Below are 27706 nucleotides of genomic sequence, written 5' to 3'. Positions count from 1 at the left end.
AATTTATTGCCTTTTGAACTCAGTTGTAGCCCTTCTACTTCTAAAGCAATGGAGGTTTCGACATTTAGATTTGATTTCCAGGTCCAGAGAGCTGCAAAACAAATGGATATAATCGTTCTCAAAACTCTTGCTTGTGCTTGACCACAAGCCGAGCCCCGCCAAACCACTCCGCCATTGAAGAGTTTATTCGCTTACATATTCAAGTGATTTCGTTTAGGCCACCAACTCATGCCGCTTGAGGAAATATTTCAATTACTTATCAAATGATTTGCAATGGCTCAACTCAATAAAACAAAAATCCTGAAGCCAAGAACAGAATCTGACCCTACATTTCAAACTGATGCTTAGATTAAAAAACTTTGTACTACCATGTGATGAAATGATGGCTACAGTTTTTTTAAACTAAATGGTGTAATGGTGCATATGCAACCATAATCATAATTCATCTAATGCACTGTGCAGCTGGCCATTTTCTGCTAGCTGTTTCATCAACGATCTTACAACAAAACAATATCAATTTCTAACTTCTTGGGTATTTTTAATGCAATTCAAAACCGATGATCTGAAAGATCCTTGACAAATACAAGAACAGATTAAACCAAAATGACTTTCTACTAAACGTGCATAGTAATTTCAGCCGCAAAGACACTGCATTGGAAGGGTCTTGAGCATTAGCAAACATAAAATGGAAGGGTCTTGAGCATTAGCAAACATAAAATGCCATTCTACTTAACGAAGTGCAATTTTACATGGACGTTGAATCAAATTTTAAGGCACATCTGTCCCTTTTTTCTCACAGTAGAATCAAACAATCAACTAGATGTTCCATATGCACATATAACATGTTCCATATGCATATATAACATGTTGCATCCACACTATAGAAGTCCAGTCATATCATTCTTTTTTATTTAGTTTCATCTTTGTTTCCACGTCTCCACTATAAGGCGCAACATGGTATGCATACTGTTGGAGAACAGAGAATACAACCATCTCCAAACATACCAAGACATTCTGAAAAGCTTCCTCAATGTGGTCCACATCCAACCAGAAATGATGAGATCGAATTACACCCAAGGCAACTAGTACGTCAAGCACCACTCCCTGCACATAAACAAGTAATATGGTAGAATGCGCATAAACTCATTTGATTTTTCAAGTAATAAATGAAGAGGACAAGAACATAAATAATTGGGAAAGAATAAATCCTTGAAAAGGAAGTTTCAGCAGATTGCAAAGGAGTTCTCAGCCCTCATGATTTAGAGGTGCACGGACCTATACAAAAAACTGTAACAACTTATGCATTCATAGCTAAAGTCATCTAGGCTTACTCAGCAGAACCAGTTACCAAACTTACTCAAATTCTGAAACTTTTATTAAACAACTTAAGTCAAAGGTAATTTAAGCACCGGTGCAATGAATTGGGTGTGTAAGGTTGAATGATTTGCTTTTGGTCCAGTGTTCTGTTAGGATGCTCTTTTTGTGCCCTCAGAGCCCTTCCAAGTTTGCTTTCCAGCTTTGGCTTAGAAAGCCCCCCACCCCAAAAGAAGAAGCAGGAGAACAAGCTACAGATCTGGGGTAGATATTTACCTGCCAAAAGCAAAAGAAGACAATCCCCTTGATGCACATGAACTTGGCAAGTGGATTGTGTGGTGCCAACTCCTTTGCAAACACATGGTAAAACACTACTAGAGAATACAGTGCCAGAGAAACAGAAATGTTGAGGATAATGGTGAATGTCCAACTCAACCAAGAGGGATAAATCCCAAGAATTTGCAGTGTTATCATCAAAATCGAGCATATTGGGCGAATGATAACAAATTGCCATGTCCAATATTTGAGGAGCCTCAGGGTATGGTGGTCCAGCCGGACAGTGCGAGGCTGCAGTTTGTGAAACCACATGTTCAATATAGCTATAACAATTTAGGCAAACCTAATAGTGGTGTTCATATGCAAACAATTTAAAACAAGAAAGGTAAAATAGAACAATTGTTTCACCTGGAAAAGTGTCATTGGGAAAGAATGGTGAATTTCTCTTCCTTTTATTCCATCTGGCACAATATTTCTACTGATGGATATATTCAGGTAACTGTACATCAAAGCCAGGAACTTGGCAATCACCTGCAAGTATAAATTGAAAGCTAGAAGTGATATAAAGACAAAAAGAGCCACAAGACACAGCAAAATCATAATTGAGTATGAATCACTCACCAAAGCCTCATAACATTCCTTAACGGAGTCCAAAAACATGAAGAATGCCTTACTCCCCTGAACATCCAACAAACCCACAAATGAGTCAATGGCATATATTGGAGCCATAAGGATAATAATTATTATGGCCTTCTGTTCCTTTGGGTTTTTCCAGTAAAAAAGATGCTGAGATAGGAGCTGCATTGTAAAATGCATTGTAAGCATCGTACAGAATGCAGATCCCATTAGTGTGAGTTGCCCTCGATTCAAAGTGGTTATATCCATTATTCAACAGCAAGCTCAGAAGTAAGAATCTGCTAAACCGCATTAACAAATCATCAGTATCTAAATAAGATCAGTGGTCAATGGAAGGAATTATAAATTGAGCAATATACACAGTACAAATTTGGAAGACAAAAACACCTAATAGGCTTCTGCAATCTGCCTGTGCCACAATGCAAGTGTTACAGCATTTAGCTTATTGATGTTTATTATCTATGATATACTAAAAATCAAAATATGCACCTAAAAAACTCAAAAAGAAAGCTATAACTAAGCCACTGCTTTCAAACCCCACCATAATTACATATCCATTAACTTAATACCACAAATTACTATACAAATATATGATGTTGCAAAGCTATTGCTAGTATTCAAGAAAAAATTCATCAATATCAAGTATCACAGCGATCCAGCTACATATGAGCGTAAAATAGAAAGACATAAAATATGTGCAAGTAGAGCCCATTATCTAAAAGAAAGTACTTCTAACAACAGAATATCCCTCCTGTCAATACGAATACTCACTAAAATGACGCCACCAACAAAAAATCAGTACAGAGTTCCAGCCCCAGCCTAAACACAGAGATGTCTTGAGCAATTTCTTTAGTATCATGATAAGGGTCAACGGTTCCACTTCTGGTGCTTTAGATTAGATTATAAAAAACAAGAATTTTGCAGATAAGATCACAAATCATTTCCTTCTAAGTTGTTTTGCATAAATAATTGAACTTACCAAATCAAGGTGAGGTAGATTGAGCGACAAAAATGAAGATCCCTTAAGCTTTAACAATGATTCGATCGACAATTGTTCTTGCTTCTTGAGCTGCTGTGTGGATGCAAAATAATGAAACCTTGCGATAGTTACAGGTTGAACTTCATCAAAATTGGAAAGTAAATTCCAAGTTGATAACGTGGGCCGATGACAGGCAGACACGTTTGATTCGTCCTTTGTGATATCCATGGAAACTCGTGGCCTCCTGGGCTGCTGGCTAGAGGTTGGGGTCGAGTTGGGTTCGCTAGTTCGGGTTGATTTGGGCTCAAAATCTTACACAGGCGAGACCAATTTGGGCTAAGCTTTGTGTCCATATATATATATATATATATATATATATATATATATATATATAAATTAATAATACTTTATTAGTTCAAATCAATATATAATAAATTTTTATTTTAAAAAATTATCATACATCATATATTATGATCATTTTACAATTTTTTAAGTCTTTAAAATTGCATTATTCTATTTGCATTGCACTAAAAGGATGTACTTACTATGATATATGAAAGGGTTAATTATATATAAAAAAAAAACTTTGAAATTTAGTAATTTTATAATTAAACTCTAAAATTTAAATAATTATCAATTAAATCTTCATATTTTATCAGTTGCCATAACATCGTTATAGAAGTCATATCAGAAATTCTAAATTAAGGTTAATTGCTAAAAAAATCATGAAATTTACTAATTTTTATAATCAAACCCTAAATTTATATAATTGCCAATTAAATCTTCACGTTTGATTGATATATCAACTAGTATGTGGTGCTTAGAAGTTAATTGTAATGACTTTTATTTTGACTATTTTGATTAGAAATTGTATTTTATAAGTTTGTTGATAGTTGATATTAATGGACAATTGATCTACCTTCCAATAACCTGGAGAAGAAGCTACTGACACATTTGTTTTAGTAAAGAAATTCTCTTAAAGAGAAAGTTACAGAGTTAAAAGAAATTAACAATAAAATTATTGAGAAATAGATGCAATTTAGTGAATAGTATGATTAAAATAACACACTAATAAATGATTTGCAGAGTAGAGTCGAAGTGATGATAAAGACAAAAAGTGTAATAGAATTTGACTTGTAATTTCTTATTTATTAAAATATACTAATGGTTTATTAATAGTCAAGTCAATTTGAGACATCAATTAAACGTGAGAGTTTAATTGATAATTATGTAATTTTTAGGATTTAATTATAAAAATTGATAAATTTCATGATTTTTTGGTAATTAACCCTAATTTAAGATTTCTGATGTGACTTCTATAGTGATGATTTAACATATACTAATAATTTTTTGACAGTTTTATTAATTTGAGATATAAATCAAATGTGAGAGTTTAATTGACAATTATATAAACTTCAAGGTTTTTTTGCAATTAACCCTATATAAAAATTAATAATGTGAGATTATCATATTGTAAATTTTTTTAAAAAAATTGCTTTCTATTAAAATTAAACTTTTTTAATAAATTTAAGTACATCTCTAATTTATATAATAAAGCTCAATTAAGTTTTAAATAATCATAAATTTAATAATTATTTATTTATAAGATATAAGAAATGAGAAGGTCTAGAATTCCGGTTTATCAATTTATTTAGTATTATTCACCTTTATTGTAAAAAGGTGAGATGACTATATCTGATTTTGTAACTCAATAATTGTTATCGAGCCCTTAGATGCCTCCATTAAAGAAAAAATTTAATTACACAATATTGCAAATAAATTTATTTATTTTTAATACATCCAGATTTTTTAAAAGAGGGGAAATTGCCAATATTTGAGTTTGACACTAAAGTAGACAAATAAATCTGTTATAATATTACCTTAAACAAACAAAAGCAAATGGGAAAACCAAAAGTATAAATAAAACTGTGAATTTTGCAGAACTTGTTTTACAGTTTATACAAGATTCAAAAAATCTGACAATCAGCCTCACATTTCATCAACCAGATCCTGGAATAACATCACCATGCCAACAACTTGCCTCCTGCAAAAATTTTCTCCTTCTCAAGACTGCTTTCCTACAGTAAATGGAGTGTGACCTGCATAAGCTTCATTTAACAGGACAATTCAATAGCATTGTTGATTCTGTCTAAGATCTTCACACAATGACAAGGTTATTTTCCATTTCAGTTTTGAGGTCACATATTGGTGTCCTGCATATTTCAAGTCAACTAGTGAATTAACTTTGCCCTTCGATAAAACTTAGCTAAAAGCCACACTCCATATAGTTTAGATTTTAGGCTTCTTGAGATTATATTTATTAATTATGATATTGATATTGAAAAAATGGCATATTCAAAGATAGCACACACACCTGTGATACTGTTCAAGGCGATGCTTTAGCATTTCTGCATCCTCTTCTATGAAGTATGGATGTAGAATGGTTTTAGCCTCAGGTTGATCCCATTCCAGTGATTCCCACCAACTTAAAAGTTCCTTTGATTTCTTTAAGAGAAGGAGGTGGTAATTGTTGCGGTAAATTGCTGTCATCAAAGAGAGCCATAGGAAGCCTCTTTAAAGCATTACAACCCAAAATGTCAACAGAACGTAGAAAATGTGAAGTGATGACTCCATCGTAGATGCTTTCCAGCTCTGGTAGATCATATAACTTCAAGCTCTGTAATTTTGGTAAGGGGATTTTGCCAGCATAAGAATCATACATGATGTACCTCATCTTGGCACAGTCCCCAACAACAATTTCCTCAAGATTTTGAAGGCTGTTCAGTATATCTCCACGGAATAGCCATATAACACTTCCACAAGCTACAACTTCAATTATCTTCAGGTTCATTAGAGTGTATTGCTCCACAATGCCCACACTTATTGTTCTCAAATCGAAAAGATTATTGAGTTTCAGTATTTCCAAGGTAGATAAAATGGTCTGATTAGCATAAATGATGTATTTCATGTTTCGGCATGAGTAAACTTGATACGATCTCAATTCCTTCAAATCAAATAGGTATGCTGACAACAAAAAAATATCAGGGCATTCATTAAAAGACAATCCAGTAGTGTTTGTTGGAAGCACAATAGGTCTTCCATTCAAAAGTAAGTTTCCTTTGAAAGCTATGCTTCTTTTCTCTGAGCATTGTTCAAACGGCTGACCAATATTGAATTTGAATTCGTCAAGTTGTTCCCAGTGCCCCGATTTCACATAGTAATCAAAGATTTCCAAGTTCCAAAAGTCCACTCTCAGAGATGATAAACTAGTGGAGCTTATAATTTCTTCAATATTTGCCCCTCCTGTGATGCCTTCTACTGCCCTTGATCCCCATGTATGACCACAACCAACCATTAATAGATCTTCCAGTAAGATAAATTTGGCCAATAATCCAACTGGAAATACTTCGATGTTTGCACAAGCGAGGTTCAGGCATCTGAGGTTACTTAGTTGCTCCATCCCATGTGGAAGTTCTTGAATTTTGTGGCACCAAGATAGATCCAAAACCCTTAACTTCACAAGATTTGCCACAGAAGGCATCAGAGATAATTTTCAACAACTGCTTAGTAGCAGTGCACTTAGGTTTTCCAAGTTAGATAGTGACTCTGGCAAAAACTCAATTCCAGTGTAAGAGAGATCAAGAACTGTTAGACTTGGCATGCCATCAAAGAAAGAATGCGATACGTTTTTTGAGAATGAATTGTGCTGCAGTAACAAAGAAGTGAGTCTTGGGCATCTGGGCTTAAAATGAATACTTTTCAAATCATTTCTCATTATTGAGACTCTATGGAGATCATCAATCCATTCATCAACCTGTGGAGGAGTTTTCAGACCAATCCCAGATTTTACCATGCATCGAGGGCTTGTGCTTAAGATTGCAATTGCCATATCTCTAATCAAATCATGCATTTTGACATATTCAATCCCATACTGAGTTATGCTTTCTAACAAACATGCATTTTTCAATTCATTCAGTATGATTTTTCCCTTCCTTTTCTTTTCCACTATCCTTCCAACACTGCCCTGCAAACCCTCCCACATCCAATACTCAATCAACTCATTTATATCAATGTAATGTCCTTCAGGATATAATGCAGAAAAAAGAAAGCAAGATCAATTTGTGTCATCCCTTAATTTTGTGAGGCTACATCTTAATCTAGCAAACACTAGGTCCTCCATGCATTCTATACTGCCAGTTGAGCCTCTCAGCTCAGTCAGAGCAATCTCCCACTCTGAAATATTAGTTTCCCTTCTCAAGGCACGCCCAACCGTGATGATGGCAAGAGGAAAACCACCGCATTCCTTTGCTACCTTCCTAGCAATATTCTGTATCTTTGGCTCAACTAGAACTGCTTTTCCAACTTTATCCCTGAAGAGATTCCATGCCTCATCCTCAGAAAGAACTTTTATTTCTACATCCTGTTCTGTTTCCATTCCTCGGCAGATGCTCATTAACCGTGTAGTTAGAACTATCTTGCAACCATTCTCTGCTGTTGGAAAGGGAATTCCAACCTGTTCAAGAGGAAATGGTTCCCACAAGTCATCTAAAACTTGTACAAACCTCTTTCTGTGTAAAGCACCATATATTTTAGCGCTTTTTTCCACCACTGACTCACAATCAGAAAGGGAAAAGTTCAACTGCTTTGCAATGCCCTTCTGTAACCTGTCAAGATCAAAATCCTTTGATACAGTCACCCATATAACACAACCGAAATCTGTACTCCCTTTCAAAAGTTGGTTATTAATTTCTCTCATAATAGTTGTTTTGCCAATGCCTCCCATTCCATAAACACCAATCCTACCTACTTTAGAACCCATCAAACAGCTCCAAATCTTCTTCCAGCTAAGCATGGTTGTGTGATTCTCCAATAGCAAAGTTGTGGGGAGAGTGAGACCTTTGTTCTGCAACTTGTGAGCTAATGAATCATCTGAAAAGTTTCCCTTCTCAATAAGGTCAGCAACCTCCTCAATCTTTTCTTCAACGAGTTTTCCAAACTGTTTTCTTGAACACAAGTAGTTAGGACAATACCAACTCAAATTTTCTTGTCTATTTTCAGTGGTAATTCTACTCACTTCGCTGTCAATCTCATCAACATTTCTCAGCCACAATTTTACCCCTTCCTTTGGCTCCATCCCGAATTGCAGCTGCATCTGCTCCAGTTTTATGGTTACTTCTACTTTTAGGGCATTTAGCTCTTCCATTTTCCTTCTAAGCTTTCCCAACTTTCTTTTAGGGTTTCGAAGATGTCCATACTGCCTACTGATTGATTCATTTATACAATTTTTTGCACATAAGCAGCTCATGATACTAACAACTGCCCCAATAACATCCATGGAAAAATTTTTTCTTCCTAATTTTGGATGAAGATTACAAAAGATAAAGAGAATAAGATAAAGGCATTGGCAAAAGCAAAAAGATAAACAGAAGCTGAATAGTGGTATAACTAAAAGAAATCAGAACAGCATTCATGATACAAGAAAATTCTCAAAACTTACTATTACTGGAGCTAAAGAACCAGTTGTTCCAGAAGAGACAACTCGGATTACAAAAGCCTTCCTAGTGCAGAAACTTGATGGCACCAAGGGCAAGGCAAAAACCAAAATTATAACTCTATTAATTGAATGGAACACTAATCTACTAACCCTAACTAGCCAAATTGAGGGAGAAAGGAGAAGGAAACAAGCTGAATCGTGGGGTATAGGAACCATGAATTTCCTCAGCATCATCTAGGTAGCTTTCATTATTTTATCAAGTATATGACTTCAGTGGACGTTTTTGACTTAATCTACTCTTCCATGTCTTCATTCATTAATAAGGTCAAAAAAAAAAGCCCACAAAAATCAAACTGGAAAAATTGCTTCTTGTGATTGGTAGGTGGTCTCAGTGCTGTAGATGATATCAAATTCTGAAGTTTCATTCTGTGTTTGAAGAATTAATTTTGAAATCAACAATGAGGCTAACTGATCACTACTCACTAATCACTAATATTAACTCCCCAAAAAGCTGATTTTGACCCCCAAAAGTCATTTTGGCTGTCAAAAAACATTTGCAATAAATCAATCCCTTATAAAATTTAAAATGAACTTAATGGATCAAAATTCCATAATATTAAACCCTTGTTTTATCGAATTAAGAGTATGAACCACATTTTGAGAAGGCAAATTTCCATATGGTAGTGTGATGAAGGAGAATATTGAGAGGAATTACTGCATTCGCATGAGAAATGCATTAGAGGCAAGTCCATTTGCCAGAAACATTGTGCACTTGCATGGTGACAATTATTATACATTGTTCAAAAGGTAAGAAAGACTTTTCTCTGTTGTAAAATCTGAAACCATCTCAAGTAGCCATTATTCAAGTCTTGCAGTTATCCTCAATGTTTTGCATATTTTTTCTTCTAGCTCCAAACAAGCTAAATAAGTTTATATTCGTGACTATGGTGAACCATGTAAAATTGCAAGTAGGGTGCCATTTCAATGCTTCAAAAGTTCATCTCCCTCTCCCTTGCTTCAAAATTTCATCTGCAATCACATGAAATGCTAATAATATCTTAAGATATCAAGTTGCAAGGAAATGATGTCACAGTAAATACACCCATTATGTAAATTTTGTATAATTTATATTCAGTAATAATAGTTGCAATTTTGGAAGCACTCAAATTAATAAACAGCATACAAAATAACCAGCCTCATTTTATTCCCCAAGTACATTATGGAAGACGGCAATAGCTGATCCATGACTTTCTATATCATCAGGGGATAAGAAGGATCTTACCAATATGTTGGCTACTTTCAATAAGCCAGTGAGCCTCTGAAGATAGGGGACATTGCTTATGGACCACAGGCTTCACCCTCCCTGCAACAACTGCAGGCCAAACATTCTTCTCCACCTCATTCACAATTTCCGCTTTGTTTTCTGGACTCATTCGCAAACCAGACGCTGCATATACAAACACCATCGAGAAAACACATTATTACAGGTTCAGGAAATAAATGCATCCATCTCAGACAACAAATTCATACTACTGAAGGGCAAGAACTAATATAAATGAAGGGCCTTCCAAGGTAACTCGTACGGTTAGGCGCTTTGCAAACGAAGAACCCAGATTAAATTGTGTCACAGCTCCACCCATCAAGCCTATGATATGAAGCCCACCATCGAAATTTAAGCTATCCAGGTTTCGCTGAAAGTAGGCTGCTCCCATACAATCCAGAATAACATCAACACCAGCCATTCAAAATAATAATTTTGGCTTAAACAAGAAAAAAATTGCCATTTTCACATTTATGATCCTAAAGAACACACCTTTTCCGCTGGTTTCTTCCTTAACTCGTGCAACGAAATCCTCTGCTCTGTAGTTGATGAAAACGTCAGCTCCGAGTTCTTTACATACCACTAATTTCTCCTCATTCCCTGGTGATCAAGAAATATATATATGAACACTAGCTTGGGATGTTTCTACAGCTAACCAAATCATCTCATGAAAGTGGAGCCAAACCTGCAGTGACAAACACCTTGACCCCTCGGGTCTTAGCTATCTGAATTGCAAATGTCCCGATTCCACTAGAGCCACCATGAACCTTAAATCCCATTTGGCGCGAGTTCAAATATAGGATATCCATCAAATATCCCAGCTCCGGCAGAAAGCCGACTGGTCATAAAAATGGTCGACCAAACAGTGCACGCCACCTCAGGAAAAGCAGCGGCTTCCTTGATTGAAATGCCCGAAGGGACGGGAAGAACTTGTCCAGCTGAAACCGCCACTTTCTCGGCGTAGCCTCCTCCACTAAGAAGAGCACACACTTGTACATGCACAAGAGAGTCAAATGCAAATGATACCGTTTGGTATGAATTGGGCTTCTATGGGAAGTAGGAAATATGAATTGGGTTTCTATGGGAAGTAGGAAATTACATGATCCCCCACTTTCCAGCGAGAAACAAGTTTCCCAGTGGCTTCGATGGTACCGGAATATTCAAGACCAGGGTAGGGACTGGCGCCTCTTGGAGGTGGGTACTTTGCCCTGCCTTTGGATGGTATCAGCCCTGTTAAGGGCGGTGGCCTCAACCTTGATCAACACCTCATCGTCTTCGATTTGTGGGTCTTCTACTTCTTGTAATCGCAGCACCTCTACATCGCCGGGTGTGGTGATCACTATTGCCTTCATCTTTGTTTGATTTTGAACGCCTAGCATTTTAAAATATATGATTGTCTTGAAGCTATGAATGACGATAACTTTCGTTCTTGGCCAATTATATATTCTCGCTGACACATTACCTTCTTGCAATGATTTGGTTTTAAACAACAAAAACTGCTTACTTGTTGTGTTGTTAGCAGCAATAAACAATTCATGCCTTTTGGTTTTTTAAGAGAAATATGAATATTTAATCCATGATTGATAAAAAAAAATACATCTTGATTGAAAAGTAGTTGCTTTCCACCACCTCTTGTAGACAAGCATAACTTTCACCTCTGATGTATATTCCTGTCATGACTGTGATGAATAAATGTAGAACATATGATCCTTCAAACATTTAGTTGCAATGAACTACTATAGATGGGTATAAAATTTGCATTTGTTTCATTCAAGGGGAAATATCACGCCAGCTTTGGAAATATCAAGTTAACAAACTAAACACAATATAACTCGCAGGCTTCTTTTATTCCTAAATTACAAGCACACTAGCAAAGATGGGAATAGTCATTCCAAAGATAAAGACTCTGGCGGATCTCATCAAATAAAGCTACTTGACCATCCATAGCATCATGGAACAAGAAGAATCTTTCCGATGTGCTGGCTACTTTCCAGGAGTCTGTGAGACTCCGCAGCCTCAGATAATGGAAAATGATTATAGACCACAGGCTTCACCTTGCCTTCAACAATTGCAGGCCAAACATTCTTCTCCACCTCATTCACAATTTCTGCTTTGTTTTCTACACTTCTACCACGCAAACCAGCCGCTGCATATACAATTATCAATAAACTACGTCAATGGAGATCAATAACTGTATACAGCCCAAAAACACGTCAGAACCATGCTCAAACTTGCACACTAGCTCATATTGTGTTCAATCATACTTCATATGAATATAAATGGAGAATCTGAGCGAACAACTACTAGAAGGAAAATATCATGGGACTTTGATGGAGATGGGGGAGAAACATGCACTATGAAATACACTTAGCAGAGTAACCATCTTAGATGAAAGGTAGTCATTAATAGATTCACCCAAATCCAGGCCTATGTAACACAGACCCAGAATAAATGAACGGCTTCAATGATACCTTGCACTGTGAGCCGTTTTGCCAACAAAGAAGTCATATTTAATTCCGTCACAGCTCCACCCATGAAGCCAATGATAAAAAGCCTCCCATCAAAATTCAAGCTGTCCAGGTTTCTCTGAAAGTAGGATGCACCAATACAATCCAAAATAACATCAACACCTGATATTGAAAACAATACATTAGGCTTTAGAAAAGAAAATCCAAGCATTGACAGATAGCACTTTGCACATGCAAACCATTAAATTTATGATGCCTATGACGCCTAGGAAAAGAATATACCTTTCCCACCAGTTTCTTCCTTCACCCGTGCAACAAAGTCCTCTGTTTTGTAATTGATGCACACATCAGCTCCAAGTTCCTTACAAGCAGCTAGTTTTTCCTCACTGCCTGATGATCAAGAAATAAAATATATGAACACTAGCTTGGAATGTTTTCATAGCAAATCAAGGAATTTTATGAAAAATGCAGCCCGACCTGCAGTGACAAACACCCTAACCCCTTTATATTTAGCTATCTGAATTGCAAAAGTCCCAATCCCACTAGAGCCTCCATGAATCTGGAAATCAAATGGAAGTCAATTTAAGCAGTAAGCCACACATTAATGAATCCATGTAGAAACAAATATATCTAACAATCATAAGTAAGATATAAAATGACCTATAGATCTAAGTAACACAATAATCACACTTAGTAGAACTGCATCACTTCAATAAACATAAATTGCAGTATACCAGCAAACATCTAGGTATAGAGCAAGATCAGATGTTACCAGAAAGGTTTCCCCAGCAGACAGCCGACTCATCATAAAAACAGTGGACCAAACAGTACATGCCACCTCAGGGAAAGCAGCAGCATCCTTGAGGGAAATGCCAGGCGGGACAGGAAGAACTTGTCCCGCTGGAACTGCCACTTTCTCCGCGTAGGCACCTCCAGCAAGAAGAGCACACACCTGCATACCAGAGGCACTCATATGACTACATAAGAATGTTATGTTTACTAAAGTAACATAAATATCAGTTCCTTTAATCCTCCAAGAACCAGAAGATGGAAACTTTCAAGCCTTTTCAAGCTAAAATTTAATCTTTTTTATATTAGAGAATATATATATAAAAAAAAAATACAACTAAATTTTCAGTCTTTTTCACTCTTCAATCAATTGCTGCATACCAAGAAATAAACAAATTAAAGAACCATCATCAATTTTTCTCATCATAATAGACGTAATTAAGCATTAATAGATTGATAAAAACAACCAAGAAAATAACCAAAATATCTTTTGCTTATAAATTGGGTTTCTTGGAGAAAGTTGGAAAATACCTGATCACCCACTTTCCAGCGAGAAACGAGTTTCCCAACGGCTTCGATGGTGCCGGAGCATTCAAGACCCGGGTAGGGGCTAGCGCCCTTGGGAGGCGGGTGCTTGCCTATTCTTTGGAGCGTATCCGCCCGGTTGAGGGCCGTAGCTTCGACCTTGACGAGGACCTCATCGTCTTTGATTTGCGGGTCATCTACCTCTTGCAATTGCAGCACCTCCGGGCCACCTAGTGCAGTTATCACCACTGCTTTCATTTTGTTTTCGACTTTTTCTAGCGTTCGACCAATGGAGTTGTCGATGCGATGCTCAAGTCTGCAGACTCCAGTATATAATCAAGAATACGACCTATCGTTTTATTAACACGAGATATTGTAGTAGTTTTCCTAATCTAAGTAATATTATTCAAAATCTACTGGTGGAACGGCCTGTCGTTAGGAATGGGACGTTGAAATAAAATCGACGTATTGGAATATATCTCCTTACCGTTTAAAAAAATAAATTTTGACTCCAACGTGGCACAGTCTGATTGGTGAGACGACTGGAAATGGGAACTACAATGATTAGTACAACGCTACCATCATCATCGCTGCAGTTAGCGCAGATCTCGCCCGCTTTTGATTGATCTTTAGGTAGGTAAGTTGGTTACAAGTAGAACAAGGCCCTGGGGAGCGTGAGGCGCCTTGGGTTCACTTGAGCTGTTCCTTTCGCCTCGAAATATGCTTTATGTTCTTTGATTTTCTCATAAATTTACTTGTAATGGGCACTTTGTTGATTGAACAGACATGGGTGATGGGTTCTGGGCTGTTGTTGGTTGGAAGGGTGCTTGTTATTCTCCAATTGGTTACTGGAATTCTGGGCTGGGGAAAGGAAGGCCACTATGCTGTTCGCGAGATAGCAGAGGGGGGATTTTTTTAAGTTTAATAGTTATTAATTTAGTCAGTTCGCGATGATCAAGATTTTGCTTTTCTTGAGAATCACTTTAAATGGATTGCTATTTGCTATTTGCTATCTTGATGGGTTTTACTTGGTGGTGGTGGTTAGTATTTGAAGTATTTTTTTCATCATTTTGAAGTTGCCAGATTGAGGATTTAATTAAGGAATGAGTGGTAACCTTTTAATCCTTCAGGGCTATTTAAGTGAAGATGCTGTAGCTGCAGTCAATGAATTGCTTCCTGATTCTGCTGAAGGTGACCTTGCAGCTGTTTGCTTTTCGCCTGATGAGGTCTGATTCCACTATCGCTGGAGTAGTGCTTTACGCTATATTGATACAGCCAATTTCAAGTGTAATTATCAATATTGTAGCAAGTATGCCTTGCTGCTGATGTTCCTTTGTTCAGCTATAAACATAATTAGAATAGCTTTTTCCTTCATGGGCTTCACTTTTACAGAGAGATACATATTTTAGTTTGTTTAATAATTGTCTCCTGATTTCTGATAGGGGATTGTCATGACTCTGCTGGACATAAAGACAGATGTGTAATTGGAGCAATTTTCAACTACACAAACCAACTTACATCAGCATATGTTCGAAGTTGACGTGTAAAAGTGCTATAACATAATATGTTTCCTTTAACTTTGTGTAATTTGGAACTCTCCAATGTTGATTGCAGACAATTTAATAGAGGCGCTTATCTTTTTAGCCCATTTTATTGGGGATGTCCATCACCATCAGGTCTGCTCCTCTTGCTGACACCACATAAATTTAATGCAGGACATAGGATACAAAATATTAAGTAGCAAAAGTGACTGAATTATTATCTGACTAGCAATTTCAAATTATTCTTCTTCTACAGCCTTTGGAAAAAAAAAAGTACCAACTTTTGTTGAAGATAAAGGAAAATTTTTTTAAGGCCATCTATTTGGTACATAGAATACCATGCCTGCCTGATTTTGTACTCTAGTTTATTAGAACACCTTGTTATTGTTGTTGTTGATATTCCATGTGTTACAATGTATGTTGGATAATTCTTGAGAGTGCTTGGATATTGTCTACAGAACCCCAAAACTGCTCTACCTTTCAACTTGATGATCACTCACCTGATTTCTTAACTTTTTTTGTGATGACAGCCCCTGCATTTTGGTTTCACTGGAGATTTGGGTGGAAATACAATAACAGTCCATTGGTGCCATATGAAGACAAATCTACACCATGTAAGCATTTTATAATCTATTGAGAGGGAGAGAGAGAGGGAGAGAGGATCATTTTCTCCTTATGATAAAACATGTTCTGTTTAAACATTGGACATGTGCACATTCTGCATATGTCATATTGTGTCATCCGTTCAACTTGGATGATAGGCATAGAAGATGTGAAATAAATTGAAGTTGCAATGGCAATACAATCAAGAAAATCAGTTTCCTTGTAATATACAGAAAAGCTCATTCCCCTGGAAGCACCATTTGATTACCCTCGCCTGACATTCTTTTATGTCATTATCATATAGCTCTTTATGCACTTTATCTTCACAAGGTGTGCCAAATATTGGTCAGCTTTTATGCACATCCAAAAGAACAAATTCTCATAAAAGAAGTTCTATTCTGGAATTGCATGACTATATACCTTCATTAACATTATTCTTGTTAGTTTGCCTTCAGTTTTGATACAATTTTTCTAATCCAGGTATGGGATAACATAATTATTGATTCAGCCCTGAAGACATTCTATGGTTCAGATCTTGCAAACATGATACAAGCCATTCAGAATAATATGACGGTATGTTTTTCCTTCTACCTAGCGTATCTGATTGTTAAATGAAAATACACACACACACACACACTAGAGAGGTGTTTATAACTTTTCAGGACAGTAGAGATATGTTCTTTTATCATTCTGGGAGTATGTCTGGTAGACTGTTATAAAGCGTAATGCGTTGTATTGTACAGAACCCAGTAAATTCCATCACACTCTGCAACAGTACCAAAATGTATTTGATTCATTTGAAAATTACAAACTAAGTTCTTATGAAGCTCATTTTGGGCTATGAATCTATTCCTTTCCTATCCTTCTTGTGTTTTGTACAGCTTTTGATGTTTGCAATTGCTTCTTATTTTATATTGTCAGGAAGGTTGGTCCAATCAACTATCATTATGGGAATGTTGTCAAAAAAACCAGAGAGTTTGTTTGAATCTGTAAGTTCATTCCTTTCTTATTCTACTCTGTGTCTAAATGCATGTGTCTGATATATTTGTTCTAAGATATTGAAAATGGTGGTAATTGGTAAACTAGGTACAGCATTAATTCTCATATGCTTAAATTTGGTTATAGTCATATATTTGTTTGATTGAATTCCTGATACCAATTGGTCAAATGGTCAGGACATAGAGAAATGTATCAGTAAAAAAGAATCGGGAGTCGAGTGTGGAGAAGTAGAGTATGTGTGTGTGTGTTTTTACTAACTTGCAAACACGAGAGTGTGTAATTGATCAATTCATTTTTTGATAAAGAATAGTTGAATCAAAGCTTTTTCTTTTATTGAAACTGCCTTTGCACATATAGAGAGATAGAGAGAGATGCCCACACGGAGTAATGCTTGTTTGTTTGAGATCCAGTTTTCTCATTTCATGTAAGAAAGAAATTTAATTTCATGTATAGACAAGGACTAGGAAGTAAGTAAACATGATTTTTCTTTTCCTCCTCCACTTCGTGGGGGTATGCTTCTGAAAGCATTAGCTTGGCATGCAAGTTTGCATACGAGAATGCCACACCTGGAAGCACTTTGGGAGATATTTCTTTAGTTACATGAAAGATGCACTTGTCATTTTGTTGTTTTCTCAAGCAACATATTCATCATTTGATCAAAATATGACTGCCGAGTACCAAGCAGCTAAGTAGTGACCTAGCTGGAAATTTGTTGAATTTGATGGACTCTCATTAAACAGAAATTATTAATGCAAAAACTCCTCCTCTAAAATATTGCTGGAGATAATGGTAAACATGCTCAAGTTTCTATATCAACTGTTGGAGGTGCATCCATTATACAGAGTAAAGCCTGGTTGCTGCAAGTGGTGGTCCTGCTTTCACAGCTGCCTTAAAAGGGGTAGCCTTGCCTTTGAGCAAGACTAGGGTTATCTTTGCAAGAATTAAAATTTCACCATACAACGTTATTTTAGGCAAATGAAGCCAAGATGGGGGTAAAAAAGAAAAACAATTCTTTTTTTTTTTTTTTTGAGGATATGTTCTCCCAATTATATTTATTAAGTTGTGATTACCTGAGCTAGAAAATTGAAGCAAACAAATCAGAGAGTTCTTCAAATTATTAAAATATGTGGCCACATGTCCTGCATGCTGTACACTTTCCTTTCTATTGCTTGAGGTCATTCGAGGGGTCAGGAATGATGTCATCCACTGTTATCTATCACATGAATGACAACTCAAATCGAAATGTCTTATATAATATTCCAATTGATTGTGCAATGGAATTGTTTCTTCTAGTCAACTGCGTACATTGTGGTTCCCTGGATCATCCTTATTTAGCATTTTTCATACATGCTCATGGCCAACTCGTGGCATACACATGCACGTTCGGTAAGCTAGCGGCATTGGTGCTGAGAGATGCTGATGTACCAAAATCTCAATATGCAACTCAGTTGCATACCCAAGGATCAACTACCTGAATTTCTTTGGTTGATGGAAATTGTTTCATATCATTCTGTAATTCTTGATATTTTGCTGTAGATGATTACTTTCTTACTTGGTCGCCTATTGTGGAGAAAAGGCTTGCCCCAAGGCGGCATTTGCTTTGCTGCCACCCTCAATTGCATTTTTGCTTCTCGAGGAAAGATTGCTCAAACATAAGAATAAAACAGTTGGAGAAGCATTATCAATGGATAAACACAGAAGCGGGACCACCGGGACTGGATAACTTTATATATAGCACGACCTTCCCATTTCACAACACCTCATGTGCCAATCCAATTAATTATCTTTTTCTCCTTTGCCAATTCTCTTAAGCATTCTATAACAAGTATAATTTATAGCCAACTGTTGACTTCATCCCATAATGTTGCTGGGATGCCTCTGTATTCCAGAATATGCCCTTGTTGCTTGGGAAATCGTCAACGTTAAGGGCACTCAAAAGTGGAATTTAATTCTTGTACTCAATGAGAACCTCTTCCTTGTTGCGTATATCTAAATCAGAAGCCTCATGGAAGTTGTATCTATAACTCATTTCTAACGGGCTCATTTCATTTGTCAATTATCCTTCTCTCAATTGTTTTTCGGGTGATGCTGGAGGAAGAAAAATCGAACTGATAAGCAAAGAACTAAGGATGGATAGTAGTGGAGGTCTTCTGAGATGGTCTTCGTTTGCATTTGTAATGTTCGTGGGTATGGCCACCGTTTTAGTTCCTGGAGCTCTTGGCTGGAGCAAGGAGGGTCACATAATGACATGTCGGATTGCACAGGTAATATGATGTTAGCAGGTCGCACTGTCAAAAGTCGATATATAAGATTGTGTGAAATTTACTATCAATTCCAATTAAAAAAAAAAATCATCAAAGACTAAATCACCATGGGAGGTGTATGTTCATCATAATGAGAAATCAACCAAAAATAAAATAAAATAACTGATAGAGTTTTAGTTTTCCAAAGGTGCCTAGCCATTCCACTTTTTTAACAGTCAATTAATTTGTGCCAATTAATTTGTGTTCTCTCCGTAGCTGTGAGGTCACAAGGAAGTAAGCCTATATTCAGAGTTTATGAGAAGGGTGGACAAGCTTAATAACTTTGCTTTCAAGGAATGATTGTCCATCATACACATCAACCTTTTGTATACTAGGAGCCCTCTGAATAACTAATGCTTTGTAATTAATAGAACCTTTTAGGACCTGAGGCAGCACATGCTGTAGAACATTTGTTACCTCACAACTTGAAGGGGGACTTATCAGCTCTCTGCATATGGCCTGACCAAATCCGGCACTGGCACAAATACAGGTGGACAAGCTCTCTTCACTTCATTGACACCCCAGACAAAGACTGCACATTTGATTATTCAAGTAAGCCCTGAGCCTAATTTCAAGTGTTGTTCACTGTTGCTTTCTTTAATTGGGATTTATTAATATGGGTTTTTATTATAATTTTGTTAGGGGACTGTGTGAAGGATTTGTGTGTTGCTGGTGCCATTCAGAATTTTACATCTCAGCTTTTGCACTACAGGGAGGGAACTACAGATCGCAGATGTAAGGAATCCCACACCTCCTGCTACTACAATTTTGCTATATACGCTCCTCTAATTTATTCATTTTTGCAGATAATTTGACTGAAGCCTTGCTATTCTTGTCTCACTTCATGGGAGATATTCATCAGGTAAATGTTTGGTGAGTCTTTAATCTATCTTTTTTAGCCCATTGGTGTCTAGTATGTTCATCAAGATTTCAATTTTCAGCCAATGCATGTTGGATTCACCAGCGATGAAGGAGGGAACACCATTGAATTGCACTGGTTCAGGCACAAATCTAATCTTCATCATGTAAGTAAACATATTAATGATAATATATAACAATACCTACTATTCTTGAAATTTCTATCTAAAATTGGTGGAACCGAACCGAAAAGGTCTCATGCCTTGACTTCATGTAATGACTACAGGTATGGGATAGAGAGATTATTCTCACAGCTCTAAAAGATTTCTATGAAAACGACATGGACCTCCTCCAAGAAACCATAGAGGGAAACTTCACTGATGTAAGTAGAAGACTAAGACCATTCAATTAATAATTTTCTTTGTAAAAAGGGTTATACTGATGTGTGCCATTGTTGTCATATGTTAACACAGGGAATATGGTATGATGATGTCTCATCATGGAAAGATTGTGACGATCTCCTTTCATGTCCAAACAAGTAGGTTCTCTTCTCTTTATTGTAACATATTCTCCTCAATCAGGTCTCCCAGACTATGAGTTCTAGAGTTTGAATTTCATTCAGAGTCAAATCAACAATATATATATATATATATATATATATACTTGGCTAAGATTTGTTATTGATGGTTCTTTTTGGTTTGTGTAGGTATGCTGTAGAGAGCATAAACTTGGCTTGCAAATGGGGTTATAAAGGAGTGAAGGAGGGTGCAACTCTAGCAGGTATATATATATATATATATATATTGCAAAAACCAAACAAGTGAATCCAATTAAAACCAGTACAGATACAGAAGATATATATGTATATATATGTAATTTACTATTGTTATTGTACATATTGCAGATGATTACTTCAATTCAAGGATGCCAATCGTCATGAAACGCATCGCTCAAGGAGGAGTTCGTTTAGCAATGTTCTTGAATGAGATATTTGGGGATTCTGAAGAAGGGATTGCATCAGCAGCCTAAACAATCAGCCTACCAACACGGGAACAAGAAAACAGATCTCATTTCTTCATGTAACCACACTTGTACTTTTGTGCTCTTTGTTTATGTTTGTATTTTATAAGTTGGGATATGGGTAGTATCTCATATTTTATTAAATTATATTTTAATTTATATATTAAATAGATTATGTTAGTCATGTTTATATTTTAAAAATAATTTATATATCTTAATTAATAATTTATATAAAAACATATTTTTATTGATAATTTATATTTTAAAAATTTAATTATCTTATAAAACGTTGAAAATATATTTATTTAAAATACAATATTAAAAATTTATAAATATTGTTATAAAATATATTATATTTAATTAATTATTTGTGTAGCAAATTTAATACCTAATATATAAATCTCACGAAACTCTATAAATATTAGGGGTGAACAATTCTAATTTCGGTTTGGAATCTATTTAATAATTGGAACTGAACTAAAATTTTGATACAGTTTCAATTCGATTCGTCTTATTTCGATTTTGTTAATTTGATACTTATAACAAAAATTAATTATATTTTCTATCTACTCATTACCTGATAATTTAAATTACACATGTCAATATTTCATTAATTTAAAATTTTTACTTAAATGACATAAAAATTAATTATCAAATATTATAAAAATTTTTATGTTATTTAAATTAAATATTAATTTTATGTTATAAATTGGTATTTAAGCATCCTTGTATAATATTTACTCGCTTTCTATTCGTTGGGGCAACCGCGGAGATATTAAATAATTTCGGGAAACTTACAAAATTAGATTCTCCATTTCAAAGCTCAGTGCAAAACGTTGAACTGGGCGGCGGCCTATAGTATGAGAAATCAACCGTGAAACTCAAGTCACGCTTTTGGCAATTAAAATGCCGTATATTATGGTCCCATCCACCCAATGTGAATTTGACACGTGTCAATATATTCATTTCATCGTCAAGGAAAGCCGTCGCGCTTACTTTTCTTTCTCTTTCCAGATTCTTCGGAGCTTGTGGGTCCTATTTTGATCTTTTGCTTTCCGTTGATATTGCCTACGTGTGACTTCGTGCGTATCATTGACCAATAATTTTCAAGCAAAAACTTATAAATCCTAGACTTGATCGCACTTGATCACGAAACCCTAAAACTAGGGTTTTAGGTGGCCACAAAGTCACACGGTCAAACCTCTAAGACACTATGGAGACCCAAAACTACCCTTTCATGGTCCGCAAGAATCTCATTTTGACGGGGACAGAACCGTCCCTACGTAAATAAAACTTTAAAAACGTCATCGTTTCTAGAAGAAAAAATTTTGCCACACGCAGCACGCGAGCTTTGATTTCATTTCTCTTCCATTGCCAACTCACCAGAAAAAAAAAAAAAAAAAAAGGCATATACGAAAGCATGCTTCCTTCCTCGAACTCACTTTTTTAACATTCTTTACTGTATTTTATATTAAAAATTCAGAGATTTCTCATTTCTCCTATGAATTTCTTGCATCTTAAGTCTGCTACTATAAGAACATGAATTTTGTTCTGGTTTAGTGTGTTTAGTGTGTCTTGAAAAAGCGGACCCAGAAATCTTGGACACAGTCTTTTCTTTCTCTGTTCAAGCTCCAACCCACCAAAAAAGCAAACAGTAATTTTCTTGAACCTTTCTGTTTTTGCAAATCATGTTTTTGTTTCTGTTTCTCTCCGTTTCCCATATTGTTGATGCCAAATGCTCTGTTTTCTTGTTTGCCTTTATGTAATTATCTATAGAACTGTACATGTGTTTGTTTCCCATTAATTGTGCTTGGTTTGAGTTTCATTTGAGTTGGTGCGTTGTTGGTTCCGTCCTGCTTGTTTCATTTTTGGCCATTTTCCCTCCTTGGTTTAACAAGATCTGTGAAAGTTGAGAACTTTGCTGTTTAACAACTTGGTAATTTTGTGGTGCATCTAGAATCTAGAATTTGGTTTCATTGCTGGGTGACTTTGTTTTGAAATGAGAGCAAATCTTTGCGTGTAAGTGTTTGTCGCTTCTTTTAAGTTGTTCTAGTAATTTTAAATAATTTATTTATTCAAGTTGGCTTGTTTAATCTTTGTGATGTGATCTTGCTCATTGAAAAAAATTTTACTTTTTTGCTTTTAGAAATTTTATATTTGCTTTTTAAAATCTCTGAAAACAACGAAAATTTTTGAGATTGATGTCAAAATTTTCAATATTTGAGGCTCGGTTTGTTTCATGAAAAATGTTTCCTTAAAAAATATTTTTTTAGTGTTTGAGGGCACTCAGAAAAATTTGATTGGTGAAAAATATTTTCTTGATTAAAGAAAAATTAAGTCATTGTTAAGAAAAATTATTTCAATTTTTTAAAAAGAAAAATCATTTTTCATTTTTTAAACTTTAAAAATCTTATTAAAATACGAATACATATATGAAATAAATAAAAATTATTAATTTAACATTACAATCAGGAAAATATTTTCATGGAAAATATTTTTTTGAAAAATATATAAGTCATTTTTCGTAAAACAAATGGAGTCTAAATGTGAAATGGACATATTATTTTTATATTTATTAGAGTAAGTAAATCATGTCCTATGGCTGGTAATTCTTTTCGCATGAAAAGAAATGCAATCATAGGTCACATGGTTGCATTATTAGATTAGTTAAATTGGTTAATCGTATACCAAGTTTGGTTCTTGAAATATTGCAACCCACTTAAGAGATTTGGCAGAAGTTTGGTTTTCGAGTATATATATTCAATTCAACTCAACTCAACTAAGCTTTTATTTCAAATTTTCGAGTATATATCAATCAAGGTAATCAAACTACAAGTTGATATCAACAGTTACCTAGTTTGGGAGTCAGGGTAGTTGAAATCATGATGAATTTGGCTTATTAAACACAAATGCACGTGTTATTAGTAGTGACAGCTATTGTGCTTTAGCTTCTGCTTATAATTACCTAACTCTTCTCCTTGTATCTATCATCACCTGATGAGGGAAGCTAAGTTTGTCTTTTGTTTTCGTGTCAACTAGTCTGGGAAAGGGTCATTATCATACCTGATCAAACTTGTATGCGTGTTTTGGACTACAGCTTGCTTGTTCTATTTTCTGTCCTTTTATCCCGCCGAATGATTTGGAATGTTCAAATTGGCTTCTTCTATATATGTCTTGAAGTCTTCCTTTTTCAGAATACATGCAGTTCTATTAATTTCTCTCCCTCTCAGTGCAGGTCCAATAGGCCACAGCTTCTGATTATAATTAATTTGAATTGAAGGTTTAAACTTTAAAGGGTATTTAGTCTTCTGGTCAGAACTGATACTCAGCATGGCATTTTCAAGGATTGCTAGGAATGGCTTGAGAAGAACAGGAGGCAACTTTGGTAGTTACGCAGAGAAGGGTACACTATGTGAGGGAATATCCAAGCATAGTTGGTCTTCTTCACCTTTCCTTAAAAATGTTAAAGCAGGCAGCAACCTATCATACTTTTCGAGCATTAGGAAGGTAAATCATGCCCCTTTTTGGAGCAGGGGAATTGGGGGAACCCCACATTATCAATTTCCTAATGCAGAGAGGATTCTAGAAGAATCAGAAAATGAGTATGAAGAACCAAGGTATCCAGGTCTGGAAGCAACAAGGCCTGGTGAAAAGCCAAGGGTGGTTGTCCTTGGCACTGGATGGGCAGCATGTCGATTCATGAAAGGACTTGACACCAAAATCTATGATGTCGTTTGCATATCACCAAGGAATCACATGGTCTTCACTCCTTTGCTTGCATCAACTTGTGTTGGAACCCTTGAGTTTCGTTCTGTAGCTGAGCCTGTTAGTCGGATTCAGTCTGCATTGGCAACAAGTCCCAACTCATATTTTTATTTGGCTTCCTGCACTGGCATTGACACGGACAAACACGAAGTGAGTCTTCTTTCTCCAGTTAGATTTTGTGGTTTTCGTATTTATATTATTCATCCGTATATTACCATTATCTCGCACGTGCAATGTCACAGTCCGTAATGGAAAATCCTTTTTAACATAAATGCAAAAGCACAAAGTTGTGCCTGAAAACTCAAACGGTATTATAATTGTAACAGGTAAGTGGAAGAGCTCTTGTTAATTTCAGTAAGCTTAAAAAAAACAAAAAAACAAAAAAACAAAAAAAAAAAAAACTCTGAGGCTGCTAGTGAGGGTTTTAAGAATTCTTCTTCTTTTCTATTAAAGAATAAAGTCTTGATAATAACTTCTGAATTATTTTATGTTATGTTGATTTTAACCTTTATTTGGATTTTGGCCTTGTCTAAACAAGTTGCATTAGGAAGTTGTAGCGATTATGACAAGTGATCTTCCTTATTGTGGCCAGGTATACTGTGAGACAGTAAGCAATGGTGGATTACCTCAGGAGCCTCACCAGTTTAAAGTTGCATATGATAAGCTTGTCATTGCTGCTGGAGCTGAGCCTGTGACTTTTGGTATCAAGGGAGTGAATGAACATGCTTATTTTCTTAGAGAAGTGAATCATGCTCAAGAAATAAGGAAGAAGCTCCTTTTGAATCTCATGCTATCTGAAAATCCAGGTGAGTGTTAATCTTCCAACATGAGATTTCTTCTTGATTCTAGATGCTTTGTTTAGATCATGGAAAGAACAAAGGAGAGGAATTGAGGAAAATGCTCAAAAAGATTTATTTTTTCAAGAAATGTCTATTCTTCAATTGATCCAAGAAAATCTTTGGCAAGCATTTTTACTGTAATTCAGCTCAGTCATTACAAAGAATCTAGCTAACTTTCTTCAGAATGGTTTCACTCCTGTCCCTGCCCTCTCCTTCACCCAACAGAAGAACAAGCTCTTCTCTTCACTACCATGTAATTGTTGAGGCAGTTATTGCGCCTCAACTTATTTATTTGGCTTGATAACAAGGTCTAGTATTGTGAATTCTTGAAGCCAAAATTTTAATGAATAACATATTCTGGTAATTCCATTGCAGGCATACCTGAAGAAGAGAAGAACCGCCTGTTACACTGTGTCGTTATTGGAGGTGGTCCAACAGGGGTGGAGTTTAGCGGTGAATTGAGTGATTTTATCATGAGAGATGTTCAGGAGCGGTATTCTCATGTTAAGGATCATATAAAGGTTACCCTTATTGAGGTAACATGAATCCTCCCTTATTCATGAGTAATTATTTTGTATGAAGAAATCAACTATTGGTGTCATTTGCTAATGTTTTGTTTCGTTCTTCTTGAACAGGCCAATGAAATTCTATCATCCTTTGACGTTGGACTACGGCAATATGCAACAAATCATTTGACTAAGGTAATTAATTTATCTTCTTGTCCTATATCCTAGAATGTGTTTCCTTCCAAGACCGTCCATGACATTTGGAGTTCTGTATCAGTGTGGTGTCCGTCTCACACGAGGTGTAGTGAAAGAGGTGCATCCCACAAAATTATTTCTCAGTGACGGTACAGAAGTCCCATATGGTCTCTTGGTATGGTCTACTGGTGTCGGTCCATCTCAGTTTGTCAAGTCACTAAATCTTCCCAAGTCCCCTGGTGGAAGGTATTAGACAAACAGCAATTTTTTACACCCTTTTCCATTTTACATTAATTAGTCTTGTGTTGTCTGATCCATATGGATCATGTTATCTTAATGAGTGATACAGGATTGGTATTGATCAATGGTTGCGGGTCCCTTCTGTGGAAGATGTATTTGCACTTGGAGACTGTGCTGGTTTTCTTGAGCAGACAGGAAGGCCAGTGCTTCCAGCTCTAGCTCAGGTCAGACCCCTGCAAGTGTTGCCTTTCGGATATGTTACCATCAATGAACTTAGAGCTAATCGATCTACAATTCTTAAGCAGGTTGCAGAAAGGCAAGGGAAATATCTAGTTGAGTTGTTTAACAATATTGGAAAGCAAAATGGAGGCAAGGCTTTCAGTGCAAAAGATTTCTCTCTAGGAGATCCTTTTGTCTACAGGCATCTGGGTAGTATGGCATCGGTAGGGCGTTACAAGGCACTGGTTGATCTGCGCCAGTCTAAGGTAATCACAAGTGCTCCAGAAAACGATTAATGCCATGTTTCAATTTATTATCATCCAAGCGATAAAAACTTTGGTCTTTATGTGTCAGGATGCAAAAGGCTTATCACTTGCTGGATTCATCAGTTGGCTAATCTGGCGCTCTGCATATCTTACACGAGTGGTCAGTTGGAGGAACAGATTTTACGTGGCAGTGAATTGGGCAACCACCCTGGTTTTTGGCAGAGACAACTCAAGGATTGGATAGATTAAGAAGGGCATACACCATTGTCATTTTTTATTCTTTATATTGATTTGAGCTAGATATCAGGCTCCATGTTCCTTAATCTTAACCTCCGATTCAAAAAATTTTGGAGTCAGGATGTAGTTTAAGGTTTATGTTACCAATCAATATGGATAGATGGGTACAATATTAGAAAGCTAGAAACCTCAAGAAAATAAAGGAAACACCTTGCATAAGAAAATAAAGGAAACACCTTGTGTAAGCCATTTAGTGCACCAAAACCTGTTTTGCCATATCAATCTCTGTGGTAATGCATGTTCTGTTCATCAA

The 27706-nt window shown here is 36.0% G+C and overlaps 6 protein-coding genes across 19 annotated transcripts; 2 read left to right on the top strand and 4 right to left on the bottom strand.

The window, feature by feature from the left end:
* Window positions 1-703: 703 nt before the first annotated feature.
* LOC110632708 (uncharacterized) lies at window positions 704-3375 on the bottom strand. Of its 2 annotated transcripts, none has more exons than XM_058130341.1 (5): window positions 3206-3375; window positions 2212-2504; window positions 1999-2121; window positions 1591-1881; window positions 704-1104 (listed from the first exon to the last, which is right to left on the bottom strand). In XM_058130341.1, the coding sequence occupies exons 2-5, from the start codon at window positions 2473-2475 to the stop codon at window positions 898-900; spliced, it is 885 nt and encodes a 294-aa protein (XP_057986324.1). In that variant the 5' UTR covers window positions 2476-2504; window positions 3206-3375; the 3' UTR covers window positions 704-897. The 2 variants fall into 2 exon arrangements, with proteins under 2 accessions (XP_057986324.1, XP_057986323.1); XM_058130340.1 differs by having other exon boundaries at window positions 2212-2507; window positions 3206-3358.
* A 1682-nt stretch (window positions 3376-5057) lies between these two features.
* Window positions 5058-6755, bottom strand: LOC110632737 (disease resistance protein RPS2-like). 2 transcript variants are annotated; one of them, XM_058130339.1, is made up of 2 exons: window positions 5580-6755; window positions 5058-5418 (listed from the first exon to the last, which is right to left on the bottom strand). In XM_058130339.1, the coding sequence occupies exon 1, from the start codon at window positions 6744-6746 to the stop codon at window positions 5658-5660; it is 1089 nt and encodes a 362-aa protein (XP_057986322.1). In that variant the 5' UTR covers window positions 6747-6755; the 3' UTR covers window positions 5058-5418; window positions 5580-5657. The 2 variants fall into 2 exon arrangements, with proteins under 2 accessions (XP_057986322.1, XP_057986321.1); XM_058130338.1 differs by having other exon boundaries at window positions 5058-5283; window positions 5580-6729.
* A 191-nt stretch (window positions 6756-6946) lies between these two features.
* LOC110632709 (probable disease resistance protein At1g61190) lies at window positions 6947-11621 on the bottom strand. 7 transcript variants are annotated; one of them, XM_058130335.1, is made up of 6 exons: window positions 11120-11621; window positions 10706-11009; window positions 10513-10620; window positions 10283-10401; window positions 9982-10146; window positions 6947-9728 (listed from the first exon to the last, which is right to left on the bottom strand). In XM_058130335.1, exon 6 carries the CDS (start codon window positions 8538-8540, stop codon window positions 7320-7322), a length of 1221 nt encoding a protein of 406 aa, XP_057986318.1. In that variant the 5' UTR covers window positions 8541-9728; window positions 9982-10146; window positions 10283-10401; window positions 10513-10620; window positions 10706-11009; window positions 11120-11621; the 3' UTR covers window positions 6947-7319. The 7 variants fall into 7 exon arrangements, with proteins under 7 accessions (XP_057986318.1, XP_057986319.1, XP_057986317.1 ...); XM_058130336.1 differs by having other exon boundaries at window positions 10233-10404; window positions 10706-11621; XM_058130334.1 differs by having other exon boundaries at window positions 10283-10404; window positions 10706-11621.
* Window positions 11622-11763: 142 nt separating this feature from the next.
* On the bottom strand, window positions 11764-14241 carry LOC110639426 (uncharacterized). The gene is made up of 6 exons (XM_021790358.2): window positions 13809-14241; window positions 13261-13440; window positions 12966-13047; window positions 12771-12878; window positions 12492-12650; window positions 11764-12166 (listed from the first exon to the last, which is right to left on the bottom strand). The coding sequence occupies exons 1-6, from the start codon at window positions 14058-14060 to the stop codon at window positions 11970-11972; spliced, it is 978 nt and encodes a 325-aa protein (XP_021646050.2). The 5' UTR covers window positions 14061-14241; the 3' UTR covers window positions 11764-11969.
* Window positions 14242-14304: 63 nt separating this feature from the next.
* Window positions 14305-21306, top strand: LOC110643083 (endonuclease 1). Of its 6 annotated transcripts, none has more exons than XM_058130326.1 (17): window positions 14305-14435; window positions 14587-14842; window positions 14933-15028; window positions 15245-15345; window positions 15417-15478; window positions 15874-15957; window positions 16427-16519; window positions 16868-16935; window positions 19044-19209; window positions 19620-19800; window positions 19891-19983; window positions 20055-20110; window positions 20190-20273; window positions 20393-20488; window positions 20580-20644; window positions 20813-20886; window positions 21011-21306. In XM_058130326.1, exons 4-17 carry the CDS (start codon window positions 15279-15281, stop codon window positions 21133-21135), a joined length of 1314 nt encoding a protein of 437 aa, XP_057986309.1. In that variant the 5' UTR covers window positions 14305-14435; window positions 14587-14842; window positions 14933-15028; window positions 15245-15278; the 3' UTR covers window positions 21136-21306. The 6 variants fall into 6 exon arrangements, with proteins under 6 accessions (XP_057986309.1, XP_057986311.1, XP_057986308.1 ...); XM_058130327.1 differs by having other exon boundaries at window positions 14351-14439; XM_058130328.1 differs by having other exon boundaries at window positions 14308-14842; window positions 14933-15111.
* A 1240-nt stretch (window positions 21307-22546) lies between these two features.
* On the top strand, window positions 22547-27706 carry LOC110643082 (internal alternative NAD(P)H-ubiquinone oxidoreductase A1, mitochondrial). Its single transcript, XM_058130324.1, has 9 exons — window positions 22547-22780; window positions 24362-25041; window positions 25484-25697; window positions 26106-26266; window positions 26366-26431; window positions 26514-26677; window positions 26781-26895; window positions 26977-27156; window positions 27245-27706. Exons 2-9 carry the CDS (start codon window positions 24457-24459, stop codon window positions 27398-27400), a joined length of 1641 nt encoding a protein of 546 aa, XP_057986307.1. The 5' UTR covers window positions 22547-22780; window positions 24362-24456; the 3' UTR covers window positions 27401-27706.

Source organism: Hevea brasiliensis, chromosome 11, assembly GCF_030052815.1.
Source record: "Hevea brasiliensis isolate MT/VB/25A 57/8 chromosome 11, ASM3005281v1, whole genome shotgun sequence".
NCBI lineage: Eukaryota > Viridiplantae > Streptophyta > Magnoliopsida > Malpighiales > Euphorbiaceae > Hevea > Hevea brasiliensis.
This window is presented reverse-complemented; position numbering and strand designations above follow the sequence as displayed.

What these genes read in the sequence shown, in the direction of transcription:
- LOC110632737 (XM_058130339.1), bottom strand. Translation starts at nt 6,746, where the DNA reads ATGCCTTCTGTGGCAAATCTTGTGAAGTTAAGGGTTTTGGATCTATCT.
- LOC110632708 (XM_058130341.1), bottom strand. Translation starts at nt 2,475, where the DNA reads ATGGATATAACCACTTTGAATCGAGGGCAACTCACACTAATGGGATCT. An exon ending in TCCCAATGACACTTTTCCAG is followed by an intron (nt 1,882 to 1,998) that starts GTGAAACAATTG and finishes CACAAACTGCAG; the next exon opens with CCTCGCACTGTCCGGCTGGA. An exon ending in TCTTCTTTTGCTTTTGGCAG is followed by an intron (nt 1,105 to 1,590) that starts GTAAATATCTAC and finishes GTTTATGTGCAG; the next exon opens with GGAGTGGTGCTTGACGTACT.
- LOC110643083 (XM_058130326.1), top strand. Translation starts at nt 15,279, where the DNA reads ATGTGTAATTGGAGCAATTTTCAACTACACAAACCAACTTACATCAGC. An exon ending in TGAAGACAAATCTACACCAT is followed by an intron (nt 15,958 to 16,426) that starts GTAAGCATTTTA and finishes TTTCTAATCCAG; the next exon opens with GTATGGGATAACATAATTAT. An exon ending in GGAGGGTGCAACTCTAGCAG is followed by an intron (nt 20,887 to 21,010) that starts GTATATATATAT and finishes TACATATTGCAG; the next exon opens with ATGATTACTTCAATTCAAGG.
- LOC110639426 (XM_021790358.2), bottom strand. Translation starts at nt 14,060, where the DNA reads ATGAAAGCAGTGGTGATAACTGCACTAGGTGGCCCGGAGGTGCTGCAA. An exon ending in TAGGGTGTTTGTCACTGCAG is followed by an intron (nt 12,879 to 12,965) that starts GTCGGGCTGCAT and finishes CTTGATCATCAG; the next exon opens with GCAGTGAGGAAAAACTAGCT. An exon ending in GGAAGAAACTGGTGGGAAAG is followed by an intron (nt 12,651 to 12,770) that starts GTATATTCTTTT and finishes TTTCAATATCAG; the next exon opens with GTGTTGATGTTATTTTGGAT.
- LOC110632709 (XM_058130336.1), bottom strand. Translation starts at nt 8,540, where the DNA reads ATGGATGTTATTGGGGCAGTTGTTAGTATCATGAGCTGCTTATGTGCA.
- LOC110643082 (XM_058130324.1), top strand. Translation starts at nt 24,457, where the DNA reads ATGGCATTTTCAAGGATTGCTAGGAATGGCTTGAGAAGAACAGGAGGC. An exon ending in CATGCTATCTGAAAATCCAG is followed by an intron (nt 25,698 to 26,105) that starts GTGAGTGTTAAT and finishes ATTCCATTGCAG; the next exon opens with GCATACCTGAAGAAGAGAAG. An exon ending in CAACAAATCATTTGACTAAG is followed by an intron (nt 26,432 to 26,513) that starts GTAATTAATTTA and finishes GTTCTGTATCAG; the next exon opens with TGTGGTGTCCGTCTCACACG.